This window comes from Gorilla gorilla, chromosome 12 (genome assembly GCF_029281585.2).
Source record: "Gorilla gorilla gorilla isolate KB3781 chromosome 12, NHGRI_mGorGor1-v2.1_pri, whole genome shotgun sequence".
Classification (NCBI taxonomy): Eukaryota; Metazoa; Chordata; class Mammalia; order Primates; family Hominidae; genus Gorilla; species Gorilla gorilla.
In genome coordinates this window covers 53,939,058-53,957,484 of record NC_073236.2, presented here as the reverse complement: position 1 = coordinate 53,957,484, position 18,427 = coordinate 53,939,058, and the positions used below count along the sequence as shown (strand labels likewise).

The window sequence follows — 18,427 nt, the reverse complement described above, 5'->3', positions numbered from 1 at the left end:
AATTACACAACAAATTACTGTTTACTATAGGCACCCTACCATGCTATCAAACACTAGAACTTATTTCTGTATTTTCAATAATTCTTAAGGCCCTAATGAAGAAATATAAGGGCAAATTTGGGCTTTCAGTCAATTTGTAAGACATTTAACTTCTTCAAAATTAAGAATTAACCATTTAATGTAAGAGTAGAATAAATGCCATAAAGCAGTACATGATGAATTGCCAAATTAACTATACAGATAATTACTGGTACATGAGTAAGGCACTGATATTTATTGAGAGGGATAAGCCGACATATGATCTCACTACATCCTAAAAAAACTTATATCACTGGATTGCTGTCTGCATTTAACCTGCCAGAGGACACACATGGGTAGACACAGAGCTGAGAACTGCAGCCCACATCTATGCACCTCCACACCCATACTTTTCCAGCAGCAGGGTGGTCAGAATGGGGAGGACCTGGAACAAGAGGAGGGTATTTGTAATGTCGGGAGGGGGCTGCTTTCTAAAATAGTGAAGTCACACCACGGCACAGATGGTTATAAACAAAAATCTGAAGTTGGGAAAGCAGAGAATAAACCAACATAGCTGCAGTGGACTGTGTGGGAAGGCGAGCAGGTGCAGCTTATAGGCTAATATGGCCAGCAGAGCACACTCTGTGGGGTGGGAGGATTCCAAGAGCAGAAGGACTTCCCAGCACAGCAGGAGACAAGCCTAGTCTGCTGCATGCTGGGTGGGCGACAAGGCAGGATCCTGGGCCCTCCCTACTGTGGTGTCCAGGCAAGAGGGGAGCCCGAGGCTTACCCTGGTGAGGGGGATGGGGAAGGAATGGGGACAGAGGTCTCTGAGCCAGAACAAAAGCAAGACTGGTGATGAACAGAAGACAAACAAAAGCAAGACTAGTGATGAACAGAAGCAGAACAGGGACAAACCTCGGTCCCAATCAGAGAAAGAAATAGGAATGGAAGTCAATTGTTGTCCTTGAGGGGAGATGATGAATTCGAGATGATAAATTACCACATGAAACTGTCCAGGAGGCAAGGCAGGCGGATCACCTGAGGTCAGGAGTTCGAGATCAGCCTGGCCAACACAGTGAAACCCCATCTCTACTAAAAATACAAAAATTAGCTGGGCATGGTGGCGCATGCTTGTAATCCCAGCTACTTGGGAGGCTGAGGCAGAAGAATCGCTTGAACCCAGGAGGTGGAGGTTGCAGTGAGCCGAGATTGTGCCATTGCACTGCAGCCTGGGCAACAGAGAGAAAAGCTCCATCTCAAAAAAAAAAAAAAAAAAAAATGTCCAGGAGGTACTTGGGAACGTGCACGGGGCCGGCTGGAACTTCTGCAGCAGGTCTGACTGAAGTAGGCCCCAAGCCACCCACTGTGCAGAACAAATGAACTGCCCTCTCCCGTGCACCTAGACTGGTACCTACCATCTGTGCACCTGGTACCCGTGCACCTAGACAGGGACCTACCATCCGTGGGGAAGGGAGAAAACAGCCATTCAAGTCACCATTGGAGTTTTGTGTTTGTGAGGAAGAATTCCACTTGGCAAAGGAGAACGGAAGACAAGGCAGGAAGCCTTACCTCAGCCAAGAAGACAGTGTTGGGATGCATGCAGGTTAAAGCCGCCTAGTGACAACATGCAACAGCTACAACTACAGCAGCAGCACGGGGCGGCCGAGAGGAGGCAAGACATGGTGTGCTGTGGGCAGACAGAATGAAGGGGCCAAGCAAGTCCTGCCCCAAGGTGGGGCTGGGGGGTGCAGGCAGGACGAGAGCGGCGTTGTGGCCCTGCTGTGGCCACTGAATGTTGGCTGCTACTAGAACACGGGTGTCCCCTTCTCTGCACATCTGCCTTCCATCCCCAGACACTGAATGACTGACATGTTAAAGGCTGGCCCCCTCGCCTGGAGATGGGACCACCGTGAGAGCAATTCAAGTTTCCGAGCTCTGGGCTGAGACCATGGCTTTGCTCAGCTCTGCCCGGGCCTACTCTCTTCATCCTGGGAACTCCCTCAGCAAATCAGGAGTCAAGCTGGGTTAGCAAGGTCAAGGTAGATTAAGGTAAAGGTCAAAAAGATCATGGATGATGAAGGGCCCTGGAGGATTTTATTCAGGAAGGGGACATGAAACGTGGAGAAAATCATGGGGCAGCAGTGGGGACAAGGGAGGAGGGAGGCTACTGAGGGGCTACCACAGCGCTCTGGGCACCACAGGCTCAGCACGGACAGGACCTGGGATGGATCAGATGAGGCGAGAGTCAAGGGAGAGGATGACTCAGGTCACAGGGAGGAAAGAGGAGCCCTCTGTAGAGAGAGGCCATGAAGAGGAGAAAATGCCATGGAGACACTAAGTTCAGCTTGGCCTTGCAGAGTCCCAAACACCTGTGGGCTGTCAGGTCAGTAAATCCCACAAACAGCTGAGAACCAGGCCTGATGCCCCAGGAGGGACCTGAGCTGGAGCATCAGGAGAAAACAAAAAAACAAAAAAAAACAACCACTGGAAGAGGCTGCAAAGCATGCAGATTCCCACACTTCATCCCCAGAATGTCCCACCTGGTGGTAGGTCCAGGTGAGGACGCTGACTGTGCATGTTAACCAAGTTCCCCAGTGTTATGTGGGTGCAGCACTTTGAGAAATCCTGCCCATCAGCAAGTTTCTCACAGCTGGAGGAAAGCCGTGTAATTAACAACAGATTTTTAGCCTACATATTTTCAGATTCTCCTACAAACTGAGCAGTTATGAGGACCTACCTTCTGCAATGAAAAAAATTAAAATGTTGCTGTGTGAACGCACAATCAATACTGTACTAATTTTGACCATCAACCAAGATGCAAGCACTTCAGTGATTCTCGTGCTTTTTAATCTACTTCAAATCTACTATTCCTCTAGTGTTGAGAACACATCATTACTGTCATTCAATTGCCTGCTTTTTATAAATGTAAAAGTGTTAAGGCAATTAATTCTGAGCCCTTGGACTATATGAACATTCTCTAAAACTATAATGTTCCCAGCACGCACGATGGGATTTCTCCAAGACTTTCGTAAAGATGTGAAGAGGGCAGTTACTCTCAGAGCCCAGTTCCGCTTCCACCTATCTCACACTCTCCTCCTCACTCCATGTCAACCAAGGGGGCCTCGTGCTCGACTTGCCCTTCCTCTGCTGCCCCTCTGGATGGCTCCCTCCCCACCATCTCCGTTCTGGTTTTCATTCAAAGGTTGCCTTCCTTGACCACCCTCTGTAAAACACGACTTCCACCCCCTCACTTTCCTGCTTTACTTCACAGCATTCATTGCCACTGATATATATTTGCCTATTCTCTGCTCTCCCTACAAAATATAAGACTCCCAGTTTAGGGACTGTGTCCATTTTGTTTGCTGCTGTAATCCAGGAACCTAAAAAGTACCTCGCACATAAAAGGCATTTAACAAGCACCTGCAGAGTGAATGAACAGATGAATGAATGATCAGTGGCCTGCAACTAGATCCCCACACAAAGTTAACCCAAATTCACCACGGTCCTAACAAAAGACCACTGTGAAGACCAGACCTTCCAGGTGTCCAAGTATCATAATCACTGGGCATTTATTCAATGTCCAGATGGCACCAGGCAGATAGAAAACAGGGATTGAGATCCTTTTTCAAACAAGACCCACCATATGTGTTTGTTGAGGGGAGGCTAGGGGAACAATATAAAATGACTGTCTCCCCCCCACCATGGAAGAAAATGGCAAATGGATCTTTTTGTTGTTGTTTTTGAGACAAGGTCTCGCTCTGTCACCCAGGCTGGAGTGCAGTGGCGTGATCACAGCTCAGTGTAACCTCGAACTCCTAGGCTCAAGTGATCCTCCTGCCTCAGCCTCCCGTAGCTAGGATGATAGGTGTATACCACCACACCCGGCTACATTTTTAATTTTTTTTTAGAGATAGAGTCTAAGCTTTATTGCCCAGGCTGGTCTCAAACCCCTGGCCCCAAGCAATCCTCCCACCTCAGCCTCCCAAAGTACTGGAATTTGCAGGCGTGAGTTACCACACTTGCCTGATTTTTTTTTTTAAAGAGAAGAGCAAAGAGATGAAATACTCAACTGTTTGGCTATTTGATAACAGCCAAATCACTCAATCTCTTTGAGGATGTTTGGTAATCTGTAGAAAGCAGGGTTGGGTGACAACATTTCTATGGCTCCTTCCTCCAATAAAATGTTACGATTCTCACTCATCTACATTTCAAAGGAAGAACAAGAAACATGAAGCTTAGCTTACTCAATTGATGCTAATATGTTATAGCCATCTAGGGGAGAAAACCAGAAAGCTGGAATAAGTGGGAGAAGTAGATTTAAGACAATAAAAATGAAAAAGAGTGGGGGAACACTGGGGCGGAGAAAACAGAGTGGACGTTGAGAGACAGGAAATTCTGGGAAGGGGGAACTGGAAGGAAAAGACAGGAACAGGAAGAGAAGCCCCAGCACTGTTCTTTCTGTTTCCCGGGGCTAGGGAGTTTCAGAGGAACTCCTCTTTGCGAATTCTTATAAGCAGACCTACCCACAAAGTGATTACAGGCAGCACCTCAGAGATCCTCCTCTGATTCCAAGACCTGCCGCCTGCTCCCCTCCCCACAGGAGAGGTTCCAGCCAGAAGCGTAGAAGGTTGCCCTAAACTAGGTTTTAAAAGTGGGGCTGAGGAAGGACCCTCTTCATCATGCAGGACATAATAAATTCGTGATTTCTGCCAAAACACACAACCTGAGTTCTGTCAAGGTAGTGGAGAGACCCATCTTTAACTGGCAAATGCTGAGGATTTGGGTAAAATGCACCCTCCAAGGGCTCCACCAAAGCACCCTGGTGAAGTGCACTGATCTCTGTGCATAAACACCCTCAAATGTGTTTAAATATATTTTAAAACTTATATTCTGCCTGGGAAGCCTCTTTCAGGGGCAGCTGTAGGGCTAGTCTAAACCAGGTAAATGTATGGGTCAGAGTTGGTTGACCAGATGCCTGAGGACAGCTACAAGGACTGCAGTCCCCTAAAATAGCAGTGGCAATTGGTGGTTGGGGGCTGCAAGGAACCTTCAGGTTCAGCAAAGCCACACTGTTAAGTGTTCCTCCACCCTGTTCTCTTTTCTTTTTCTTTTTCCTTTTTTTTTTTTTTTTTTTTTGAGACGGAGTCTCACTCTGTTGCCCAGGCTGGAGTGAGGTGGCGCGATCTCGGCACCGCAACCTCCGCCTCCCAGGTTTCAAGGGATTCTCCTGCCTCAGCCTCCCGAGTAGCTGGGATTATAGGTGCGTGCCACCGCACCCGGCTAATTTTTGTATTTTTGGTAGAGACGGGGTTTCACCTTGTTGGCCAGGCTGGTCTTGAACTCCTGACCTCAAGTGATCTGCCCGCCTCAGCCTCCCAAAGTGCTGGGAGGTGTGAGCCACCACGCCCGGCCCTCTACACTGTTTCCTGATGGTACCAGAGGAGACAAAACAAATTCTGCAAGAAAGCTCAGTGCTGTGGGCGTGACTTCTATAATGACCACGAAAAGGGCAGACACTGAAAAGCCCTATGGTGACTTCTGATGCTAGACTGGCAACAGCACCCAAGACCTGGAGGCTGCAGTTTTTAAACTTTATCTTGAAATAATTTCAAACTTAAAGTTGCAAAAATAGCATAAAGAATTTCCATCTGCCCTTTAACCAGACTCCCCAGTTGTTACCATTTTACCACATTTGTGCTGCCATTCCATTGGTATACTGTGTGCATATTTATTGGACCATTTGAAACTTGAAGACATGATGACACCTACCCCTAAATATTTTAGTATTTCCTAAAAACAAAGACATCCCCTTTAAACAACCACAGCATAATGATAATTAGGAAATTAACACTGATTCAGTACTGTTACCTAAATACCTTATATAAATTTCTCCACTAGTCCCAGTGATGGCCTTAGAACAAAAACAGCAAGAATATATGTCATTTTCTTATTTTCTGTTACAGGGTCCAGTCCAGGATCATTTGGCATTCACTGTTATGTTCCTTTAGCCTTCTTTAATCTGAAACCGTTCCTTTATCTTTCATGACCTTGGCGTTTTTGAAAAGTACGGCCAATTATTTTGTAGAAAGTCCCTCAACTGGAGTTTGTCTAATATTCTTCATGATTAGATTCAACTTATGCATTTTTGGCTGGAATATCACAGAAGTGATCCTGTGCGCTTCTCAAAGCACTTCTCAGGAGGCATGTGATGTTGATTTGATTAAGGGTTAAGGTGGTAGATGCCAGGTTTTTCCACTGTCGAGTTAACTATTTTCACTTCGTAATTAATAAGTGACTTGATGGGAGATACTTACAGACTAAGTAAATATCCTGTTTATCATCAAATCTACTTGTTTCAGTATCCACTGGTAGATTCTTGCAGGAGAAGGATATGACTCTGTGAGGTCAAACAAATTCAAACCTCAGGAATGAAACTAGGGCTGGATAAAACAGTAGGTGATGAACAAAAATTAACATGTAAGACTCCTATCAGACTTAATTTCCCCATTTATGTTCACTCTTAGCTATTAAGAAAAAAAAATAACCTCTAGATTTGCTTTTGAGAATACAGTATATATGAGTTGGGAGTATGGTAATTTCTCTATTGGTGTTTCCATGTCTGCTAGAAACTTAGCCCTTCAATTCACAAAGTGTCCAGTGGCAGCAAGAAGAGACACCCAGGTCCAGAGAGCTAACAGCTGGAGCCATCCTCACACCAATGCCTGATTTTCCAAGGGCAACGCTGCATGGCTCAGCTTGGTGATTCCCAGCTCATGTGGCACAAGGTAGGCAGCTACATTTAAAAACAAGAACTCTACTCTCAACTGATGACCAGGTTTAGAAACTCTGATTTGCCTTACCCAAGAAATATTTTAAAAACCCTGTTAGGACACAAGTAGAAATTTCAGAAAATAATATAAGAACAGAACATTTAAAAATCACTGTTATCTTACAACCCAGTGATACCCACTGTTAACATTCTGGTCTGTATTCTGTCAGCCTCTGCTTTTTGCATAGATATACTATCACGACGGGGGTCATGCTATCTACACCAGCCTCATTCAAGGTGCATTCCACTCGGGAATGAAGTCCTACAAAAAAGAACAGATTTTTCTCAATTCTCCCAGGAATGATCTATAACTAGAATCATTCCAGAAGCAAGGAGAGAAGTTAATTCATAACATACAATGGTCGCCTGACAGTATTGGGACAAAAGTCTCTTGTAGAACCTCAGTTGAGAAGGGCTGGTCTGTATGGTTGTCTAATTTTCTTTGTTTACCTAACAATCCTTTAAATAAAAATTTCATAAGCTTCTTCCATACACCAAGTACTGGGAATATAAAAATAAATAAGACACAGCCGCTTTCTTCTTTAAATGAATAATCCAGCTAGGAAAACTGAAAATGCCCAAATACTCAAAATACCAAATAACGCTGTGATAGAGGAGCTACAGTAGACCTTGCGCATCCTGGGCAGGAAACCACAGGCTCCATCAGAGGAAATCAGGGAGGCCTCCCTGAGGAGGTTATGTATGAATGGGTCCTCAAAGAATGACTAAGACTCTGGAGACAGGACAGAGAGAGGAGGCGGCATTCCAGACAGAAGGAAGGTAATGCCAAGACACACAGAGAGAGGTGTGTGCTCGGGCCAGATTACAGGGGCCTGGGGAAGAGTGGGCAGAAGACGCAGCTAGGAAGGAACCAGGCTCTCTTATGTTACACAAAGGAGGATGGCCCTAAGTGGTTCTTAAGTAGGAGAGTGGTGAGCTCACACTGGCATGAAAGAGGCCAAGGGACAGGGTAATCAAAAGACCACTGAGATCAGTGCAGTGAGGGGTGACGGAGGAGCTGAGCCACAGCCAGAAAGGCCGGAAGGTGGCCAACCAAGAGATGTGGAGGAGGAAGGTGCCACAGGACTTGGTGCCCAAGCCAGGAGGGGCTATTATTATAGCACTGGGCCAGCCAAGATCCATCCTGTGTAACAAATTCAGGTGGCTAAATAGGGGAGTCACAGGGGAGAAGGTATGCAAGAAGGCTTCAAATGTTACTGTTTCTCAAAATGATTTAATGGTGAAGGTAGGGGTGTCCCTCAAAGAGAAAGAGGCCAGAGGGAGCAAGACATGACACTAGGGGTAAACTGAAGAAACTGCCCCTAGAACTGCCCCTCCCCCTGGGGTCCCATCAAGCTTTTACATAATAGCTTTCCTGTGGTGGGCCTGTGTGACAGCACATTATACATGCAGAATCTGCTATGAGAGAACAACTCTGTGGCAACCCCATGAATGACCCAAATAAAGCAAAATCTAGAAGCTAAATGTTTAATGGAACATTTCCCTCTTAACCCAAAGGAAATACAAGTAGTTGGACTGAATAAATAATACTTAACAGGAGAAAGTGAAAGTCAGCAGAACTGACAGTTAACAAAAAGCAATTCTGGGACCCAGTACCCAAAGGCTCCAACATGTGGGCCTGTTACTAAACTTGAGCAGAATGGGGAACACAGGGTATCAGATGATGGGAAAGTTTGTGGGCAATTTCTAAAACAATGAAGATCCCACTGCCGCAGAAAGCATAAGGGTGAAAGTTCTTAAGGTTTTGGACCATAAAAGTGATATCACCAAATAGGACCTTAGAAATATTCTTCAGGGAACAGCTGTCCAGGTGGATGGGAAGGGAAGATAGGGAATTTGCTAGGCAGTTTTTTCCAATAACCCATGGTATTCAGTAATCCTGTATGTCTTATAGGAACAGAAGAACCAGAGGAGTCATAGAAAGCCCCAAATCAGAAAATAATGACCCTAGAAAAGGAACTGGAGGGACAGTGACTGGGACAGTGACAACCCGGAGTTTGGCAGGACCTGGCAATTTAGGGTTGGAAGGAGAGGGAGGAATTGTACAGGAGACAAAAGGAGATTTTGTTTGGGCTGCTTAAAACTCAGAACAAGTTACATTTCCATTTCTAAAACCAACAACATATATTCAGGTCTAACTAAAACATATAATTTTCTTTTACACCCCACTCACATCTCTTTTACTGTTGGCTCTGAAATTCTGGGAAACCAGCATTTGGGCAGGCTCCCCAACAGACATAACAGTTTTTAATTATACAACCCATTTTTGATCAAATAGGAGTATGTGTCTGGGGAGATAGCAACAAGAAACACACACACTGTCCCTCCTTCAAAAAGCTCTCATAGGCTGGGCATGGTGGCTCATGCCTGTAATCCCAGCACTTTGGGAGGCTGAGGTGGGTGGATCACCTTAGGTCAGGAGTTCAAGACCAGCCTGACCAACATGGCAAAACCCTGTCTCTACTAAAAATACAAAAATTAGCTGGGCTTGGTGGCGTGCACCTGTAGTCCCAGCTACTCGCGAGGCTGAGACAGGAGAACCAGTTGATCCTGGGAGGCTGAGGTTGCAGTGAGCCAAGATGGTGCCACTGCACTCCAGCCTGGGTGACAGAGCAAGAATCTGTCTAAAAAGAAAAAAAAAAACTCTCATAATCTCATTTTAAAAAACAGACAAGTTAGGTCTATTTTAACTTATCTATGTTGGACATGCGGGCAGAGTGTCAGATGATGTTTCAGATTTGGGGTGTATGTGTGATATGGTTTGGCTCTGTCCCCACCCAAATCTCAACTTGAATTGTATCTCCCAGAATTCCCACGTGTTGTGGGAGGGACCCAGGGGAGGTAATTGAATCATGGGGGCTGGTCTTTCCTGTGCTATTCTCATGATATTGAATAAGTCTCATGAGATCTGATGCCTTTATCAGGGGTTTCTGCTTTTGCTGCTTCCTCATTCTCTCTTGCTGCTGCCATGTAAGAAGTGTCTTTTGCCCTCTACCATGATTGTGAGACCTTCCCCAGACATGTGGAACTGTAAATCCAATTAAACCTCTTTCTTTTATAAATTGCCCAGTCTTGGGTATGTCTTTATCAGCAGTGTGAAAATGGACTAATACAGTAAATTGGTACCAGTAGATGGGGCGTTGCTGAAAAGATACCTGAAAATCTGGAAGCAACTTTAAAACTGTGTAACAGGCAGAGATTGGAACAGTTTGAAGGGCTCAGAAAAAGAAAGGAAAACGTGGGAAAGTCTGGAATTTTCTGGAGGCTTGTTGAATGACTTTGCCCAAAATGCTGATAGTAGCATGGACAATAAAAATCCAGGTTGAGGTGGTCTCAGATGGAGATGAGGAACTTGTTGGGAACTGAAGCAAAGGTGACTCTTTTATGTTTTAGCAAAGAGACTGGCAGCATTTTGCCCCTGCCGTAGAAATGTGTGGAACTTTGAAGTTGGGAGAGATGATTTAGGGTATCCAGTGGAAGAAATTTCTAAGCAGGAAAGCAGTCAAGAGGTGACTTGGGTACTGTTAAAGGCATTCAGTTTTAAAAGGGGAACAGAGCATAAAAGTTCAGAAAATTTGCAGCCTGACTATGTGACAGAAAAGGAAACCCCATTTTCTGGGGAGAAATTCAAGCCAGCTGCAGAAATTTGCATAAGCAGCAAGGAGGAGCCTAATGTTAAACCCCAAGACCATGGGGAAAATGTCTCCAGGCAATGTGAAAGACCTTCACAGCAGTCCCTCCCATCACAGGCCTGGAGGCCCAGGAGGAAAAAGTGGTTTCATGGGCTAGGCCCAGAGTCCCCATGCTGTGTGCAGCCTAGGGACTTGGTGCCCTGTGTCCCAGCCACTCCAGCCGTGGCTGAAAGGGGCCAATGTACAGCTTGGGCTGTGGCTTCAGAGGGTGGAAGCCCCAAGCCTTGGCAGCCTAGTCAAGAACTGAGGTTTGGGAACCTCTGCCTAGATTTCAGAAGATGTATGGAAACACCTGGACGCCCAGGCAAAAGTTTGCTGCAGGGGCGGGGACCTCATGGAGAACCTCTGTTAGGGCAGTGCAGAAGGGAAATGTGGGGTCAGAGCTGCCACACAGAGTCCCTACTGGGGCACTACCTAGTGGAGCTGTGAGAAGAGGGCCACCGTCCTCCAGACCCCAGAATGGTAGATCCACTGACAGCTTGTACCGTGTGCCTGGAAAAGTTGTAGACACTCAACACCAGCCCATGAAAGTGGCTAGGAGGGAGGGCGTAACCTGCAAAGCCACAGGGGCAGAGCTGCCCAAGACCATGGAAACTTACCTCTTGTATCAGCATGACCTGGATGAGAGACATGGTCAAAGGAGATCATTTTGGAACTTTAAGATTTGGGCCAGGTGTAGTAGCTCACACCTGTAATCCTAGCACTTTGGGAGGCCGAGGTGGATCACTTGAGGTCAGGAGTTCAAGACCAGCCTGGCCAACATGGTGAAACCCCATCTCTACTAAAAATACAAAAAAAATTAGCCGGATGTGGTGGCACACACCTGTAATCCCAGCTACTTGGGAGGCTGAGGCTGGAGAATCACTTGAACCCAGGAGGCGGAGGTTGCAGTGAGCTGAGCTCAGATCGCATGTCATTGCACTCCAGCCTGTGCAACGGAGAGAGACTCTGTCTCAAAAAAAAAAAAAAAAATTGACTGCTCCACTGGATTTCGGACTTGCATGGTGCCTGTAGCCCCTTTGTTTTGGCCAATTTCTCCCATTTGGAATGGCTATCCCAATGCCTGTACCCCTATTGTATCTAACTTGCTTTTGATTTTATAGGCCCATAGGCAGAAGGGACTTGGCTTGTCTCAGATGAGACTTTGGTCGGTGGACTTTTGGGTTAATGCTGAAATGAGCTAAGACTTTGGGGGAGTGTTGGGAAGGCATGATTGGTTTTGAAATGAGAGGACATGAGATTTGGAGGGGCCAGGGGAGGAATGCTATGATTTGGCTCTGTCTCCACCCAAATCTCAACTTGAATTGTATCTCACAGAATTCCCACATGTTGTGGGAGGGACCTGGGGGAGGTAACTGAATCATGGGGGCCGGTCTTTCTCGTGTTATTCTCATGATAGTGAATAAGTCTCATGAGATCTGATGGGTTTATCAGGGGTTTCCACTTTTGCTTCTTCTTCCTTCTCTCTTGCCTCCACCATGCAAGAAGTGCCTTTTGCCCTCCGCCATGATTGTGAGACCTTCCCCAGCCACGTGGAACTGTAAGTCCAATTAAACCTCTTTCTTTTGTAAATTGCCCAGTCTGGGGTATCTCTTTATCAGCAGTGTGAAAACGGACTAATACAATGTGTGTCTTAGGAAAGGGTTCCCAGAGGAAAGAATGTTTCTGCCCAGGCCTGAATAGGAACTGGAATGGGATGGGAGAGGCAGGTGCCTCGGGAGCAGGGACAGTGGGGACGGATGGCAGAATGTCAAGTGCAGCGTGCCTAAAGAACGCCAAGTGCAGTGTGCCTAAAGGGTCTACCCAGGGGGGCACAGCACCCTGAGATGCTAGAAAAGCAAGCAGTCCATGCCACAGGGGGCTGCACTTTTACTCTAAGAATAAAAGGGAGCAACCGGTGGTGAGGTGGTTTAAAGTGGAATTGGATTTTGGAGACCTCTCTCGAGGCTGGACTGGAGATGGGGAAGTCCTCTCACGAAGCAGGACCAGTTAAGAGGCTGCTATGGAGCTCCAGGCAAGTGATGACGGCACTGCCCAGGAGCGCACTCACCTGACAGGATGGAGCCATCTCTCAGGCCCCTAAGATCACCCTCGCCAATTTCACCAGTAGCTGTTCCAAGGGGCAGGCTGGGAATGCACTACAGACCACAAAGACATGGATACAACAGCCTCATTTACCACCTCTAAGCCAGACTGCCTGAGTCTGAACCCAGCTCTGTCCCCTACGGCTTCTTAACCTCTGTTCCTCAATACCCTCCTTTATAAAATGGGGATGACAATGGTACCAAACACTGAGGGCTGTGGTGAACATTACATTAGTTAGTATATATAACATGTCTACAATAGATGAGAATAAAGTGAGTAGGAAAGCATTTATTTCTTTTTGTCATATCTATGTTTTGTAGCATGTGGGTTCATTTGTAGGGGCAGGGAGTGAATTTACTGTGAAAAGCAGACTATAAAGCAGCTCATTAATAATTTACATAGTGTGCAGCTGTGTTATTAGGTGCATAAGAGTTTAAAAATGGAAATTTTTTGGGAAATTGAAACTTTGATCTACCTGTTTCTTTTCAATTTTTAAAATGTAGTTACTAGAAAATATAAAATTGGACACGTGGCTCAGGTTATGTTTCCACTGGACAGTGGTGATCTAGACGAAGGATGAGCAAGAAGCCCACATCAGTCCCCAAGTCCTGGGTGACAACAACTGGACTGCAGAAAGTGACAAGCAAAGAGAGGAGAGTATCAGAGGCCATACTTGTCCTACTCTTTTCTGCTAGAGTATAGATTAGAGATGAGAATAAGATGTTTATGAAAAGCAAAAAGGGGGTGAAGAACAGGGCAGAAGAGGATAAAAACGCAGAGGCTGAGGAGGAGAGAGGAAGGCTGAGGAAGAAACGACACGTGTAACAGAAAAACTGCCCCTGCTCAGAACTCAATACACATAAGCTCTGAATTATGAAAAAGAGATGGTCTTAAAAACAGCCTTAACAGTCAAAAGACAGAAGTACTATTCCACCAAAGCAGACCTTTCTAATCTGTTATTTTTATCAAACTGATCCTATCCTATCACATGATACTTAACTGTTATAATCCCAGATGTTAAAAATTGAAGGAAAAAAGGAAAGAATTCATGGGTACAGGACTTGGTGAACCATCCAATAATTTAATCCTGAACATTTTTCCATGCTGTAATAACGGGACAACAAAAATGTCTTACATGGCCTCAAAAACCCAAATAAGAAATGGGCTTTTCCTCTAGGTCATGGATAATTTTTAGCAGAAATGCAGAGAAAGCAGGCCACAGAAGTAGACATAAAGTATAGGAAGTACAGTATTATGAGAGCTCAGAGAGGAGTGGTTTGTTTGCAGCAACAAGGGTGGGAGTTGAGACCAAGCCAGGCAGTTTCACCAGAAGAAAACACTTCCCTTAGGTCAGAGGCTCTTGGGGAGCTAAGGGTTCCTCACAGCTCACCTTGCCCTGCTGCCTGACCCACTGGGAGACTGGGGCCTATAGGTGACCACACTTGCTGGCACCATACACAGCCAGGTAGAAACTGATCCTGACTGCCAGAAGGACTCCTGATTCCTTCCCCAGTCTCCTTAGAACTGTGGCCCTCATCAGCGAACAGTGAGGAACTACCAATGTGATCATTTCAAAACTGGAATAAGGTCGGGCGCGGTGGCTCACGCCTGTAATCCCAGCACTTTGGGAGGCCGAGGTGGGCGGATCACGAGGTCAGGAAATCGAGACCATCCTGGCTAACACAGTGACACCCCGTCTCTACTAAAAATATAAAAAATTAGCCAGGCGAGGTGGCAGGCGCCTGTAGTCCCAGCTACTCGGGAGGCTGAGGCAGAATGGCGTGAACCCCGGAGGCAGAGCTTGCAGTGAGCCGAGATCGCGCCACTGCACTCCAGCCTGGGCGACGGTGAGACTCTGTCTCAAAAAAAAAAAAAAAAAAAGAAAAAAAAACTGGAGTAAAATAGCTGTGCCTGGGGCTCCTAAAACAGCAATACCATGCCTAGGTATGGACCTATCAGAAATGCAGACACATACGTACCAAAGCCAGACACTAGAGTGGTCACAGCGGCACTTTCTGTAACAGACAAATGCTGCAAACTGCCCAAATGTCCACTAACAATGCGTGACTATGTGGTATATTCACCCAATGGCCCCTATCACCAATGAGAGTGAACATGCTTCAACCATGGGCAGCATCATGAGTGATTCTCAGAAACTCAATGCTTAAGGAAAGAAGGCATACACTAGCCAGCCAGGCACAGTTGCTCACGCCTGTAATCTCAGCGCTTTGGGAGGCCAATGTGGGAGAATAGTTTGAGGCTAGGAGTTGCCAGAGACCAGCCTGGACAACACAGTGGGAGCCGTCTCTACAAAATAAAATAAAACAAATTAGCTGGGTCTGGTGGTGTGTGCCCGTAGTCTCAGCTACTGAGGAGGCTAGGGCAGGAGGATTGCTTGACTCCAGGAGTTCAAGGCTGATCCTGGGGGAGGCCGTGACTGGAGTACAACACAAGGGGAGCTCCCAGGGTCCCGGCCAGTTCTGTTTGTTGATCTAAGTGCTGAGTGCATGGGCATGCTCAGTCTGGAAAATTCATTGAGCAGGACACTTATGGTATGTCTACTTTCCTAGTATCTATGCTATACTTAAAAAAAAAAGAGGAAAAAAAAGTTTTGTCTGTCTGGTGTCCAGGTAAGACAAGCCTGGTAGTGTCCTTGAAGCCTCAAAGCTGATTTTTCTCCTGCTCCCTTACGCATTTCACTTGCTTCTCCTCTGCACGTGTGCTTAAGCTGGCTGTCTCCCGGGCGAGCCTGCGTGTCACCGTCATATTTATGGTTTCCTCCCACACCAGGCCTGTGATTCACCCCACTTTGGATGCCTTTGCTAACTTATGCCACCCACACTGATCCAGCCCTTGCTTTTCCTTCCTCAGCAGTTAGGCAGCTTGGAGCATCATTAACATGTGTATATTCCCAGTTGTTTTACTTCTGCCAGAGCTTCCCAGCAGACTAAAACCACGGAGCATGCCCTTTGGGAGTGATCTCAGTCCTCCATCGTGTCCACAGGCAGTGCGGATTAAATCGCTCCTCAGGAGCCAGGAGGGTGTGGAAGGTGAGCCTTATCCCTTCTCCCAGAAACTGCTGGCTCCAAGACACCCACCTCAGCCCTCCAGGACCTGGAATGGACTCCCACAGAGGACTCACCAACCTCTTTTCATTATTGCCTCCCGAGGCCAACCCGCTAGATAAATTCCCCTCACTGCTGCAAATAGTCCCACAAGGCAAGCAGGGAAGAACTAGAGGAGCAAACCAAAGAACAAAGAGTGTGTTCTTATTCTGCCACGGATATATCCTTAACGTTCATCACCAATCTATTTTGATAACATGCAACAATTTACAATTTATGCCAAAATTATAAGAACTGTCTAAATAGTCGTAAATGTGAGCTCTTAAAATTTCTGCCTGTCAGCCCTCTCTCTTCCATGAGCCCCTTCATGCCTTCCTATCTCACCTGTTTCTTTTCTCGCCTAGACGAAGAAATGCTGATCATAACCAAGAATATCCAAGGGTCATTTCATCTTACAAAAACAGCAGCATCCATATAACAGGCACATGGATAAAAGACTCAAGACATGCTGGTTATATGCTCTCGCAGTTCGTATGAATCTCTCCTTCTCCAAGTGACAGCTGGAATTCAGGTGCTTCTAGGCTCTGTTACTAGCAATGTTAGACACTCCTCGAAGCTGTCAAGCTCTCAGGATTACACAAGTGAAACCACAACCTGTCCTGACTGTATTCAAGTCTGTGCCCCTTCATGCAGCAGAAATGGATTCCTCTTCCACAGTTTCAGCAGCTGTATCCTTCCGTGGAAAAGTATTAGCAGCCATAAGCCCGGGGGAGGGCAGCTAAACACCAGAGGGCAGGAGATGAGTCTCCTTCCTCTCTGTGACACCCAGCACGGCCCTGCCACGAGGTGCAGGCAACCACTGGTGCCAGATGAAGCGCAGCACATAAAACCATTTTCCCCTTCAAATGAACGATGCCTAATTAAGCAAAAGCCGCATGCATGACTTAAGACATGAGGATATAAAATTCGTCTTCCCAGTCAGCTAGAGATTCTGCAGGATCCTCTACTCTCGTAAACGTATTTTTTTATGATTAGAAAAACCCGGGGCCTGGAAGGGACCTCGGCCATCGGCAGGGTAAGCTTCTCAGGAGAGACCATGAGCCCGAGCCCCACAGGGGGATCAGTGTCTGCCAAGGTCACCAAGCGGGTGTGAGGCAAGGGCAGGGCTCCTCGGGGATGCTCTCGGAAAACCCTGCGTTACTTACACACGCAAGGCGTACAATGAATGCACACCCGCGTCAAGCCACGGCTTACAATTCAGAAGAAATCAAAAGGTCGCCAAAACCTGTCTCCTCCGCAAGGCTGGCTGCAGAGGGGGTGCAGGGAAGGTCACCGGCGAATTTCTACCAGCGGCCCCACATCACGCCTCCCCGATGGATGCAGAGAGAGGTTTCAGGAGCTGCTAGTAACCTTGCAGGGGGTTCCCTAAGCCCATCCCAAGAAAACGAGTTAACTCGGCTCTGCTAACTCCGAAGCTTCCAGCAATGAATTAAATCCCGAGCTGCAGCGGAAAGCGGCGGGGAAAGGGCCACTGCGGCGGGACCCGACACCCGGCGGTCCGCCCCACCCTCTACCGCGTCCACACCTGCGTGGGCCCCCCCGCCCGGTCCACACGGCCCGGGACCACGACCCTCCGCCCGCGCCCCAGCCGGGCTCGCCTGAGGGTGTCGTGCCCTGGGCGCTGCCCGCGGGGTTCGAGACGGAAACGCCGCGCCCAGCCGGCCCGGGAAGAGACAAGTCGCCGCCGCAGCCCCCAGCCCGTGGGCCCCCGCGACGCCGAGGAGGGGGCTGCGCCACGTACCTCGGCCGGCAGGTGCCGCCGCTGCCTCGGTCCGCGGCTGCAGGGGACGCCGCTCCGCGCAGCCCGCCGCCTTTGTCCGCATACTAATGAGGGGGCGCCGGCCGGCCGCCAGCCCGGTACCCCGCGCCCCCACCCGCCCCCAGCGCCGCTCTCGCGCCCATTCAGCTGGGGGCCGCCGCTCCCCCGCTCAGATGCGGAGGAGGGGCGCATGGCGGGGTCTGGCGTCACGAGGACGCGGACGGCCAATCGGAGAGCACGATGCCTCCGCGGCGGCCCCGCCCCCGGGCGCGAGGCCAGTCAGCCCTGCGGTGCGGTGGGCATTGCCGGAGCAGGGCGCCCCCTGCAGGGACGCACCCGGGGCGGGGGCCAGGCTGGGGCGAGCCCCCCTTGGTTCTGGAGAGGAAATGACATACAGTTTGTGAAAGCATAAATATTCGTGAAAATCAGAAAGTTCAGGAAGGAAACAAAGCTTAAGGCAGTGATTGATAGGTTATTTCTTGGACACAGCTGAACGTATACTGTGCGCCTGCAACTTTCCGGTGGTTTCGGACCGGACTTCAGTGAAGCCAGTGAAGTCGGTCGACTTGCAGAACTTCCTTTCAGAGGGGCATACACAGCACCGCGGCCGTGTGCCTGTGATCTCCTTCTGGGTTTGAAAAAGAAGATCCTAGACACCGAGCCAAATATGTTTGCATAAACCGGGAGACTTGTGGCTCTTTTTTGTAACAGCTTGGCGCAGGGCAGCTGGTTTGGAGATGTCTCTGTTCTTCCCTTGGTGGGGGTGCCGGAAAAAATGTGCTGCCTGGGCGATCGAGGTTGGGGCAAAAGCGTTGCAAAGGAAACGGTGGGAGGACTCTACTTTCACACTTCCCAAAAGAGTTTTACCATAAGACTATTTCTGGATTGTTCTAAC

The 18,427-nt window shown here is 47.8% G+C and overlaps 1 protein-coding gene across 3 annotated transcripts in view; it reads right to left on the bottom strand.

Annotated features, from left to right (window-relative positions):
* ST3GAL5 (ST3 beta-galactoside alpha-2,3-sialyltransferase 5) overlaps positions 1 to 17,726 on the bottom strand; it is a 49,904-nt gene extending 32,178 nt beyond the window's left edge. Inside the window, exon 1 of one of the 3 annotated variants that reach the window (XM_055378189.2) lies at positions 17,515 to 17,726. In XM_055378189.2, the coding sequence (XP_055234164.1) occupies positions 17,515 to 17,596 (82 nt within the window). In that variant the 5' untranslated portion in view covers positions 17,597 to 17,726. The remainder of the gene's footprint in view (positions 1 to 17,514) is intronic. The other 2 variants (XM_004029558.5, XM_055378188.2) reach the window with 2 other exon arrangements.
* Positions 17,727 to 18,427: the final 701 nt, after the last annotated feature.